This window comes from Polyergus mexicanus, unplaced genomic scaffold (assembly GCF_030449975.1).
Source record: "Polyergus mexicanus isolate NDT 795.1 unplaced genomic scaffold, iyPolMexi1.0 SCAF_12, whole genome shotgun sequence".
NCBI classification, from domain to species: Eukaryota; Metazoa; Arthropoda; class Insecta; order Hymenoptera; family Formicidae; genus Polyergus; species Polyergus mexicanus.
In genome coordinates this window covers 3,867,227-3,880,682 of record NW_027223332.1, presented here as the reverse complement: position 1 = coordinate 3,880,682, position 13,456 = coordinate 3,867,227, and the positions used below count along the sequence as shown (strand labels likewise).

Genomic DNA, 13,456 nt, shown 5'->3' with positions numbered 1-13,456 from the left:
TTAAAATCGCTATGTACGCAAGTTTTGTTCGTTCGGAAAGTCTTAGTTACGTGTCAGTAAGTGAGATTTGTCTAAAATTCTTGTGCAACATTAAGGAAATTGAGAAGAACCGCTTCACGGCATACATTGTTAAAATCGCTATGTACGCAAGTTTTGTTCGTTCGGAACGTCTTAGTTACGTGTCAGTAAGTGAGTTTAGTCGAAAATTCTTGTACAACGTTAAAGAAATTGAGGATATACGTTTTTCTGCGCACAATGCTGAGATCGCAATGCACGCAAGTTTTGGTCGTTCGGAACGTCTTAGTTACGTGACAGTAAGTGAGTTTAGTCGAAAATTCTTGTGCAACATTAAGGAAATTGAGAAGAACCGCTTCACGGCATACATTGTTAAAATCGCTATGTACGCAAGTTTTGTTCGTTCGGAACGTCTTAGTTACGTGTCAGTAAGTGAGTTTAGTCGGAAATTCTTGTACAACGTTAACGAAATTGAGGATATACGTTTATCTGCGCACAAAGCTGAAATCGCTTTGTACGCAAGTTTTGGTTGTTCGGAACGTCTTAGTTACGTGTCAGTAAGTGAGTTTAGTCGAAAATTCTTGTGCAACATCAAGGAAATTGAGAAGAACCGCTTCACGGCATACACTGTTAAAATCGCTATGTACGCAAGTTTTGTTCGTACGGAACGTCTTAGTTACGTGTCAGTAAGTGAGATTTGTCTAAAATTCTTATGCAACATCAAGGAAATTGAGAAGAACCGCTTCACGGCATACAATGTTAAAATCGCTATGTACGCAAGTTTTGTTCGTTCGGAAAGTCTTAGTTACGTGTCAGTAAGTGAGATTTGTCTAAAATTCTTGTGCAACGTTAAAGAAATTGAGGATATACGCTTTTCTGCGCACAAAGCTGAGATCGCCATGTACGCAAGTTTTTGTCGTTCGGAACGTCTTAGTTACGTGTCAGTAAGTGAGATTTGTCTAAAATTCTTGTGCAACATTAAGGAAATTGAGAAGAACCGCTTCACGGCATACATTGTTAAAATCGCTATGTACGCAAGTTTTGTTCGTTCGGAACGTCTTAGTTACGTGTCAGTAAGTGAGTATAGTCGAAAATTCTTGTACAACGTTAAAGAAATTGAGGATATACGTTTTTCTGCGCACAAAGCTGAGATCGCAATGTACACAAGTTTTGGTCGTTCGGAACGTCTTAGTTACGTGTCAGTAAGTGAGTTTAGTCGAAAATTCTTGTACAACGTTAAAGAAATTGAGGATATACGTTTTTCTGCGCACAATGCTGAGACCGCAATGCACGCAAGTTTTGGTCGTTCGGAACGTCTTAGTTACGTGTCAGTAAGTGAGTTTAGTCGAAAATTCTTGTACAACGTTAAAGAAATTGAGGATATACGTTTTTCTGCGCACAAAGCTGAGATCGCAATGTACGCAAGTTTTGGTCGTTCGGAACGTCTTAGTTTCGTGACATTAAGTGAGTTTAGTCGAAAATTCTTGTGCAACATTAAGGAAATTGAGAAGAACCGCTTCACGGCATACATTGTTAAAATCGCTATGTACGCAAGTTTTGTTCGTTCGGAAAGTCTTAGTTACGTGTCAGTAAGTGAGATTTGTCTAAAATTCTTGTGCAACATTAAGGAAATTGAGAAGAACCGCTTCACGGCATACATTGTTAAAATCACTATGTACGCAAGTTTTGGTTGTTCGGAACGTCTTAGTTACGTGTCAGTAAGTGATTTTAGTCGAAAATTCTTGTGCAACATCAAGGAAATTGAGAAGAACCGCTTCACGGCATACACTGATAAAATCGCTATGTACGCAAGTTTTGTTCGTATGGAACGTCTTAGTTACGTGTCAGTAAGTGAGATTTGTCTAAAATTCTTATGCAACATCAAGGAAATTGAGAAGAACCGCTTCACGGCATACAATGTTAAAATCGCTATGTACGCAAGTTTTGTTCGTTCGGAAAGTCTTAGTTACGTGTCAGTAAGTGAGATTTGTCTAAAATTCTTGTGCAACATTAAGGAAATTGAGAAGAACCGCTTCACGGCATACATTGTTAAAATCACTATGTACGCAAGTTTTGTTCGTTCGGAACGTCTTAGTTACGTGTCAGTAAGTGAGTTTAGTCGAAAATTCTTGTACAACGTTAACGAAATTGAGGATATACGTTTATCTGCGCACAAAGCTGAGATCGCTATGTACGCAAGTTTTGGTCGTTCGGAACGTCTTAGTTATGTGTCAGTAAGTGAGATTTGTTTAAAATTCTTGTGCAACATCAAGGAAATTGATAAGAACCACTTCACGGCATACACTTTTAAAATAGCTATGTACGCAAGTTTTGTTCGTTCGGAATGTCTTAGTTACGTGTCAGTAAGTGAGTTCAGTCGGAAATTCTTGTACAACGTTAAGGAAATTGAGGATATACGTTTTTCTGCGCACAAAGCTGAGATCGCAATGTACACAAGTTTTGGTCGTTCGGAACGTCTTAGTTACGTGTCAGTAAGTGAGTTTAGTCGAAAATTCTTGTACAACGTTAAAGAAATTGAGGATATACGTTTTTCTGCGCACAATGCTGAGACCGCAATGCACGCAAGTTTTGGTCGTTCGGAACGTCTTAGTTACGTGTCAGTAAGTGAGTTTAGTCGAAAATTCTTGTACAACGTTAAAGAAATTGAGGATATACGTTTTTCTGCGCACAAAGCTGAGATCGCCATGTACGCAAGTTTTGGTCGTTCGGAACGTCTTAGTTACGTGTCAGTAAGTGAGATTTGTCTAAAATTATTGTGCCACATCAAGGAAATTAAGAAAAACCGCTTCACGGCATACACTGTTAAAATCGCTATGTACGCAAGTTTTGTTCGCACGGAACGTCTTAGTTACGTGACAGTAAGTGAGATTTGTCTAAAATTCTTGTGCAACATCAAGGAAATTGAGAAGAACCGCTTCACGGCATACAATGTTAAAATCGCTATGTACGCAAGTTTTGTTCGTTCGGAACGTCTTAGTTACGTGTCAGTAAGTGAGTTTAGTCGGAAATTCTTGTACTGTCACGTCCCAGTATTCGAAGTTTACAAAAAAAAACTATTCTCTATTTTAAGAACATGAACATATAATACTAATTGTAGTAATAAATCTGAGTAGTATTTATTAATTATTTTTAGTATAATTTTCCTTTATAAATGAGATATTTTATTTTCTTTTTCGGTCACCCTGCAGTTCACCGGGTCTACCGGGGACCATAAGACTAATAACCCGTCAACGATTGTGTAAAATTAATAAGTAATATTTCCTCTTACCCTTTATGATTATATGTGTTAATGATTGATATGATGGATTCTCCCTGTAGCTGGTCCTCCAAATTGATTACTGATAAGCGCTCTTAATTATTGTAATGACGGCTAATTCAGGATGAATTGGTAACCAGATGTTGAAATAATTGGTAGAATTATGTAGAATAAAAGCACTTTATTTTATATTTAAGTTGAGTTAAGCAGTTAATATTACTAGCGTCTGCTAACGCTAGAGAAACTAAGTACAAGAATAGGAGTCTTATGACTGTGAATTCGGAGCTTGTCGATGCGTACACCGGACTACTATGTTAAAGAGCTAGTGGTGTTAGCTGTTCGAAGTTTGAAATAGTAATGCTGGATGTTCGGCTCTCACTGAGCTCCTCCGGTCTTCGGGTGTTGGTGGGAGAGATGCTGCAGTGGGATCGCCCTTGGTAGATGGTGGGATATTCTTCCTATGCTTCGCCTAAGACTTCCTGATGTTGGTGGGAGACCCATGGGCGGGAGCAATGGCAAGTGGAAGAGCCGCTGGTAGGGATCTCTGTGCGAGAAGGACAGCTATATCGTTCCCTCGCAACATTCCAACTTGTTTGTCCGGCTTAATCTTATCGAGCGGGCGGATAAGAATATCGATCGACGGCCGATCCGCATACCTTGTACAGTATAAGGCTCTTATAAAATATTGCATTGAATAAAATATTATTTCTTATATGCTTAATTCCTTATTACTACCTATAATGCGATTACAAAATGCTACGTTATATAGAATACATGTACGCGTTGCATAGCGTATTAGTACGGGTATAATTTCGTATAAAGTTATAAAGATGTAATAATAATGTGTAGAAGGTATAAAATTCTTAATATTAATGTGTGGATATATAAATGCTTGTGTACTTAATAATTAAAGCGTGTCACGGAATGCGCCGTTCTTAGTTAATAATATTACATTTGCATTGCTCTTTGCCTTAAGCTTCCAGCATGCATTTCTTTATCGGGCGGGCGGATAAGATTATCGATTGACGGCGGACTTGCATTTCCGCGCGCAGTCTAAAACTCTTATAATGCTTAGGAATAAAATATTCCCTACTGAATATTCTATTAATACTGAATTATTCTAATATTATATATAATCTTACGCTACTTAAACTAGAGTGTGAGTATAAAATCTTGGGGATATTGAAGTTTTCGCAATATGTAAATCGTACTTCTATTCTGATACATGACTTTTTGATATACCGGGTGTTCAAGAAATATTGATGTGGAATATTTATACGTTGTTTTCCGTTACGATATACAATTTTTACCTTGTGATTATATGTATGGATACTTGTACGTGTGTTCTATGTATGTAGTCCATATACAGGGTGGACATAAGTACTAATGCTAATTTCTAATTGCTCTTTTTACTAAATGAGCAATTTTCTTCCTATATACTGATACTCGCATAATGATTGACTCGTATAGTTTTATATAGGGTGTCTAATAAATACGTATATGTTCTTCCCAAGTTATTATAATGAATTTTATAATTGATCTTGCTCTATTAGCATCCCTTGAGTAAGTCTGATGAGAATTTATTGTTTATAAAAAATAAAATTGTGCGACTGAGACGTCACACCACCCCCCTTAAGTGCAAATTTCGGAGTGGAAATATTTCATGGAGAATTTTGCTCATCCAGTCTGGCACGCATGTCTCTAAATGTATAAACGATAGGTATCGGATGTGTGTCATTGACGGCTGGTGCGTTAGGTACAGTTTCTATGTTCGGTTGTTCTGGCGGGTTCTGTGGAATTACATTTGGTTGTGGCTGTGGCCTATTGGCCAAATATAGCAATAAATGTGTAAAGGAACTCCAGATGGCTCCGAGTAAATGCAAGCTACAGCCATATGCCGTATGCAAAGCATAACCGTGAATCAGTGTGTCAAATACAATCTTTATTATTCTTATTATTATAAAAATGCCGAATACGCCGGCAGTTGCCGCACCAAAAGTTGTAAAACCGTTCCATATTTTAGTTAGCGTGTTGTTATAAATTTTATTCAGCGCATTTTCGTCTAATAAATTTTGCAATGAAACGGTATCGGATTGTATTGTTTGACCTGTAAAGCCTCGAGCGATGGTATGCAGAACCGCGTTCTTTTCCGCGGGGAACATAATGTGGTCTCTTAATTCGTCAAGGTCTTGTTGGGAGTAAATGCCACTGGTGGCTAGTGATTTTGGCGCAAGGTATTTCCAAGAGAGTTTCGTTAATGGTTTGATTTCATGAGGAGAATTTATCATGGAAGGAGTAGGGTTGAATTGTAGCCAAGTTCCTTCGATATTGTATATTACTGGAAGTAAAGGATTACAATCTCTAAGTGTACTGTGTTTTATGACTATATGTGATTTTGGTGTCATGTATAACGAAGCGTTCCGAAACATAACGGGCAATTCAGTATGGCACGTATTTGTTTTCCGTAGTGTAACCTCTATGGGTATACATTTAACTATGTGAATTCCCTCCCCGGCTGTGACTGCCATGTAACCTGGAGCTTTCATCACCCGGTAGGCGAATTCATCTGGTAAAACAGCAGCAAGAGATAGGGTATTTTGTATAACCTGTTTCTCTAGTTCGCATTTTTGCATAATTATATCCTTGTATAAAGAGGTAATCTGGTTCCTCATATACTTCTCAACGTATACAAATTTTGAATTTGCGTACGTGAATAAGTCTAGGTTCGTCACAGAGGTTTTAGATCTTACTTTGAAAATGTTTCCCTTTTGTGTTTCAGAAATAAACAGTTTCGGATGTTCTGTGCCATACAGTGTATAACCGCATATCGTGTGCCTTCGTGTTAGTGTCAGTGCAAAAGTGATGTCTTGAGATTCTAGTGTGAATATTGTGGTATTTTGGTGATCTAATATGCCTTGAAATTTAATAGAGGTGCCTTCATATAAGACGTCGTATGCTTCAAACCCGCAAGCGGTATTGGGTATTCCTTCCCAAAAAGTGTAACCATCGTCCGAGTCTATGCAGGATTCGTCCGATAGTTCGCAAACAGTTCCGGATTTTAACATTACTTTTCCCGCGTTTAATTTTACTGGTACGTATGAGTCTTTTAGAGAAATTTTTACTGTCGCTTGGACTATCACGTCATCCCATGTGCCGTAATAGTCCGAGTATTGGATGCCTTTACAGGTTCCATCTACATTTACTTTACCCGCGAGCGTGACGCTTCTATAATACGTGCGATTCGATTTAAGTCCGTCAATAATTTCTGCGGTTCCTATCTTTAAGAGGCCCTCTTTATGCATCTGAATGCACCTAGCGCGAGATGTTTCCTGCAAGTAGCTAGCGTAACCGTTATGAACGGCTGAGATATGCGAGTGCATTCCGCAGTGAGATATGGTTCTTAAGATTTCTATTTTACATTGCGTTATATGTGTCTGCGCATAACTTGATAATTGCAACAGCTGTATATATGTATTTACGGTCGCAGGTGTTTCGACTTCGATGTCACATTCGCCTGATCGAAGCAAGGACACAGTGGTCACGTTCAAATAGGCTCCTCCACAATCGTACGCTATGATTGCCGATGTGCCAGAGAGCAATGTGGTAAGTATCAAAACGTGGAAACCCTTAAAAATAGAAATATGATATTTAAGTATAAAATACGAGAGTAATATGGGTTGTTTGTGTTGTTTTATGTTACAAAATGTGTCAAGTATGTGTGTATGTGTCGTTAGAACAAAATTTAATATTAATATGAAAATATTTTAAAATTACTGGATCCGGGGGTCCAGGCCGCGCTCACAAAATTTCTCTTCCTTGCGTTTTCCTTCAACCCGGATCTATAAAATATGTGCCCTTGCACAACTTCAGTTTATTCACGTGAACTACGCGTGGTTTTCCACGGAAGTCTATTCTCGCGTTGTTCATTGGTAATAATTCTAAAATTCTATATGGCCCAGTATATTGATCATCTAGCTTTCCCTTTGTGGGCTCCTTTAATAAATAAACTTTATCGTTAGCTTTAAAATTTTGAATATTGATTTTTCTATCATAATATGTTTTACTCTTTTCTTTTGATTGTATCAAGTTTTGTTTTGCTAGACCCTGTGAGTTTTTCAAAGTTTCAAAAAGGTTAGTGAGATAATCCTGATAAGGCTGTTCAGTGACGTCCTCGGGAACTACGGAGGAAGATGGAGTTCTGGGAAGATGTCCAAAAATTAGGGAATAAGGAGTATAGCTGGTTCCTTCGTGGACTGATGTATTGTAAGCAAACATGGCAGGCTTAATGTGCTCGTCCCACTCCTCATTCCGGTTAGTGTACATCTTCAAGTATTCTGTCAATACGTGATGTGAGCGTTCAATTGAACCATTTGATTGCGGGTAGTAAGCTGTCGTACGGCATTGCTTTATTTTAAAGTAGCTAGCTATTGTTTTCATCAGAGAAGTAAAAAAGGTCGGAGCTTGGTCCGTTAATAATGCTCTTGGTGCTCCATATATGCATATGAAATCTTTTATAAAGGCGTTAGCTATTGAGAAGGAGTCTGCTGTTTCCATAGGAATGGCAACTGAATATTTCGTTAAAAGGTCTTGTATAGTTAAAATATAAGAATTGTTTCGGCTCGTTACTGGCAATGGTCCTACTACGTCTATAGATACTTTATCAAATGCAGTTCCTGGGGTGTCAGTGATCATCATGGGTTGTTTCGTTTTTACTCTTGTTAATTTCTTGATTTGGCAATTCCTGCAATTCTTTATGTAATCTTGTATGTCTTTCTTCATTGTGGGCCAATAGTAGTTTTGTCTAATTCGATGGTAAGTTTTATTCACACCTTTGTGTCCTCCAATCTTCGTAGCATGTTTTTCATAGATGATGTTAGCTCTCTCTCCTAGGCCAGGACATCTTATTAAAGATTTGCAAACTGTTACTATTATTGGTAAGTCTGAAAGGAATCTTTTTAAATTTTTATATACAAAAATCCATGGAACTGTATCGTATAGGTCGTGTTGCGCTATACTGATGGTTTTTAGATTTAGTTCTGTTATGGCATCCCTCAACGATTTTATTCCGTCTATAATGTCATTGTGTTCTATTTGCACTCTTTCATTTTGTTTAATAGGGATGTTTATTAAATATTTCCCACTATTTAAATTCGTTATTTTTACTCTTGTGAAAGTTAAGTCTTTGTACGTGGGAAGTTTATTTTCTGCTGAATAATCCTTTGCGCCCTTATCGTAGGGATGTCCTTGGAGTGTGGTAAAAACGACATGGTTATCCTTTCGGGAAAGCAGTGAATCTCGCGTTTCATTAATTTTAAAATCGTTCTCTTCACCTGAAGAGCGGGGTTGTGGAGATGCAGATTCATCACTCTCGCTCTCGTTTTCTGGATCTTCTTCCGACGTCTCTGAATTGCTTTGGTCGAACTCTTGCTCTCGTTCGTCTAGATCTTCGTTTAGATTTTCAGGGAAGAAGATTTGGGATGGGATTTTTGTGGTTACCGGTGGAGTTAATAAAGCATTGTCGTTTAAGTCTCTGATAATTGTTTGTTGTTGGTCAACAGGATTTAATGTGTGGTTAGTATCATTAGAAGAGAAAATGATTGACGGTCTAGACTGTTGTGTAGCTGTCTGGTATGAGAAAAGGGATTCGTTTGAATTATCGTCTGGCTCTACTAGGGGGAGTATTGAAACGTCAGGAATAGGTGGATTCCTAGAAAGTGCATCTGCTACTACGTTAGTCTTTCCTGTTTTATATTGTATTTCATATTCGTACTCTGATAATTTTAGTCTCCATTTCCACAATCGGGAGCTGGGATCCTTGACCGAATGTAGCCAAACTAGTGGTTTATGATCTGTGAGGATTGTAAATTTCCTGCCGTATAAATAATGCCGGAAGTATGTCACACAGTAGACTACGGCTAGGCACTCTTTTTCTATGGTGGAATATCTTCCTTCCGTTTCATTCAAAGTCCTAGAAATATATGAAATAGGTAAGTCTTTCCCCATCTGTCCTTGGCTCAGCACGCCTCCTATAGCGTATCCACTGGCGTCGGTAGTTAATAAAAATGGCTCTCTAAAGTTCGGATATTGCAAAACAGGTTCTTTTAATAATTCATGCGTTAGTTCGTCGAATGCTGCTTCTTGCGACGGTGTCCATACAAAAGGCTTATCTTTCTTTAATAAATCCGTGAGAGGTTTTGCGATTTTTGAAAAGTCCCTAATGAATCGGCGGTAGTATCCCACAAGACCCAAGAATTGCTTAATGTTTTTATGATTTCTTGGTTTTGGAAAATGTTGGACTGCGATAATCTTATTTGGATCTGGTTTTACTCCATCTGATCCGATAATATGCCCTAAGTAAACTACTTCGTGCCTTAAAAATTGGCATTTGTCGGGCTGTAATTGCAGATTTGCTTCTCTTAGTCTTTGCATTAATTCTTTAATTTTTATATCGTGTTCTTCTAGAGATCTTGCATAAACAACTATGTCGTCCAGGTAAACGAATAGTTCGTTTCCTTGCAATCCGGTGAGGACGTTGTCCATCAACCGTTGGAATGTTGCGGGTGCATTTTTCAGACCGAAAGGCATCCGCTGGTACTCGTAATGTCCATACGGTGTGGAGAAAGCTGTCTTCTCTTTATCCTCTGGGGCCATAGGAATCTGGTGAAATCCCTGTGCGAGGTCAAAAATGGAGAAGTATTTTGCACTACCCAACTGGTCTAATATTTCTACTATATTAGGCAGTGGGTACGCATCTCCTATCGTTTTTTCATTCAGCTTTCGGAAGTCTATTACCATCCTCCATTTCTTTTGTCCATCGGCCGTTGATTTCTTGGGGACGATCCATAGAGGAGCGTTATACGGTGATGCTGAAGGCGTTATTATTTCATCCTTCAAAAGTTTTGTTACCTGCCTGTCTATCTCCTCCTTGTGAACAGGCGGGTACCTATACTGCTTCACATGTATCGGTAGATTGTCTGTAGTTGGAATGGTATGTTTAACCGCGGGGGTGAACTTGAGTCTTTCTCCCGGAAGATGGAAACAATCTCCGTATTCTTTAAGTATTGCATCAACGTGGTCTTTTTCTTCTTCGTTCAAATATTCAGTATTTATGATGGGTTTAAGTCGTTCCATACGACTGAGAGATACAGGAGATGCTAGAAGCATATCAGTTGTATCTTTAAGTCTAGAAAATGCTGGCTGCGCAGCTTGTTCAATGAAGGGACCTTCTTGGTCTCGTGAAACTGGAAGAGTATGAATCAAGGTTGATTTAGAAGATTTCCCGTCTTCGGATAGCTCTCCTTGGCTCCTGAATTTAGTAGGCGAAGATTTCCCATTTTTGGCGAGCTCTTCGTTGCTCATAGGATTCACAAAAATAGAAGAATTCAGCGAAGTTAGGTGCTCCTCGGAGTCACTGGGTATAAGATAGTCCTCAAGAGGCATGGGATAGACTTCTATGGTGTAGTTCTGCTCTGTTAAATTATAAGCTTTGATATGCCCCTTCCCTCGGGAATTTTTAACAAGAGCTTCACCCAGAAATAATCCCTTCGTTGGCTCGTTTCGAGGAATATAACCTTCCCTTCTTTCCGGGTTTGTTATATTGAACGCAATGTCCACTATAGTGCGCGAGGGCACCATGATCTTTTCTCTTTTGTAAAACGGTACTTGTATGCTATCAAAAGTAAGACATTTTCGTTGGTAATTGATGATAGCATTATTATCTTTCAAAAAACTGGCACCTATTATGCCGTCAGCGGGTATACCGAAATTGTCTCTGACGACATAAAATTTTGTTTCTTTCCCCATAATTTCGAATACCACTGAACCTAATGTCCTTATTGGCTTTTCGGAAATGCCTTTTAATCTTAGCGTGTCTTTTGAGTTTATGGGGGTATTCTTTAATATTTTTATTTTAACTAAATTTACGGAGGATCCCGAGTCTATCATAAAAAAGCAGTATCCTTTAAAGTTTTTGCAAGTGAGGGCGATCCTTGGTTGACACGTGTTGGGTCCTAGGTTCGCCATTCCGATACTGGCTTTTTCATCTAGGGGTTCCTCGTTCACTGGTCTGATGACCGACGCTGGGTCATCGTATTCCTTTAATGGAATTTTAGAAAAAGTAGAGCCTTGATTTTTATCGTTAATGCTCAAGTTTGGCTCGTTGATGGCTCCGCTTGTATCGTTATGGGATGCGCGGTCGCTTGGGCCGGTTCCTTGGTCGCGCTCACCGTCGGGCGGCCTTCCGCGTTTCCCGACGCCTGCATAGCATTTCGGTATGCCAGTTTCCGGCACTCTGCTACTTTATGTCCTGGAAGTTTGCAATAATTGCAACTGCCAGGGGAATTCGGTCCTGGTTGACCGGGTATTAAGGGGCGGATCCACGGTCGCGGAACGAAATTATTGTTAGGATTTTTTAATATTGACCTAGGTTGCTCTACTTCCGGAGGTTTCTGGTTACCTAAGTCCGAACGCGTTACGGGGAATTGTCGTGGCAAATTCTGCCGTTCGCGTTGCTTTTCAACTTCTAAATTCTTTGAAATTTTGACGGCCCATTCTATGGCCTCATCTAATGTAGCAATATTTCTATATTCCATGCGGGTGATAACGTTGGAAGGTAGGCCATTAATAAATGCTTCGAGGACTTCCTCCTCGACCTCGTTATGGAACCCGCGATGGTTCTTTCCTTGTCGCCTATTTCCATCTAATATTGCCGTTCTCAAATCTTTAATTTTCCCGGCATATTTTAAAATCGTTTCATTGGGTAATTTATACACATTGGCCAATTCTCCGCGATATTGTGCAACTGATTTATTTGGGGCAAAAATAGTTTTTAACTTATCTAAGAGATCTACGACGCGCACGTATACGCTTCCTTCGACCACCTGGTACGCGTCGCCTTCGATTTTGTTCATAATGAACTGCACTAATTGCGGTTCTTGCGCTGGGGATAGTAAGTCTCGTGCTCGTTCGCATGCTCGAGCGAATTGGAAAATAGAAATTCTATAACCGTTAAACGGGGGAATGTTTGCGACTACGTCTTTTATTTTCAGAGCTGGCATTGTCACGGGTGGTACGTCTTCGGGTACTAAATTGTCGGCGCATTCGTCGTATGCGGACGCGGCGCGGGAAGCTTCATTCACGCGCTGTTCGAGATTGCTCACTTGCTCTGGTAATCCGCGTAGTCGCGATAGTTCCGTTTGAATTTTTGATAGGACGTCGAATAGGGAATTCGCGTCTATATGTTCGGTTGGTTTCTCGCGATCACCTATGGTTTTTTGCTTTTTATCGGTATCTGAGTCAGCGCTTACTGAGCTGTGCGATCTCGTATTATGAGCCATGGTAAAATAAAATTTTTTTTTTTTTTTTTTTTTTTTTTTAAAAGTTTACTTCTGCTCCAGTTTCAGGACTTATTTCTGCTCCTGTTTCGGTTGACTGGATGTATGTGTATATATTAATGGTCGTTGAACCGTCGTTGTTATTACGGGAATTCATTAACTCGGGGTTTAATGAAAACAGGCTATACTTTTCAAAGCACTCAATGCACATAAATCCGGGTCGCGCGACGGTCAGACGTACGCGACACCGTTGACAACTAATTCCGAGCGGCGTTCCGTTTACCGTGAGGGTGTGTCTAAATATCTTATGCCATTTTACTTGTTCAATCGGGGGTAAATTCTGATGGCAATTATAGCAGAGAGCGGCAGTAGTTATATGGTGAATATAACCGGTGCCCCTTTGACAAATAAACATTGGTTCTATTGCGGAGCCCTCTTGTGCATTAATTGGCGTTTCGTAATTTCTTGGTATTCTCGGAGTCATGCGTAATACCGGAATTATATTAGAGGTCAAAATAATGACTTGACTAGCCTGTAGATACAATGCGCAATAATACAAACTTTGGTACAATGAAAACTACGTAATGATTTAACAAAGTTATAAGAATGTAATAGTAATATAATAGGGAAAATATGTATATTTGCATATAGTAAGATATAAATGGAACGATAATATTTTGTGAATTTTCTGAGATTTTTCTTATAAATGCTCGTAATAAAATTATAAATAATAAAACTCAAGTTAATATTGAATATAGTAAATGATATATATATATTTTATAATAAAATGTTCTTAACTTCTAGAGAATACACATATATATCTATTTTGCAA

General features: G+C 39.0%; 1 protein-coding gene across 1 annotated transcript; it reads right to left on the bottom strand.

Annotated features, from left to right (window-relative positions):
- Positions 1-4,953: 4,953 nt before the first annotated feature.
- LOC138938369 (uncharacterized) lies at positions 4,954-6,672 on the bottom strand. The gene has a single exon (XM_070305284.1). It carries the CDS (start codon positions 6,670-6,672, stop codon positions 4,954-4,956), a length of 1,719 nt encoding a protein of 572 aa, XP_070161385.1.
- Between the last annotated feature and the right edge of the window lie 6,784 nt (positions 6,673-13,456).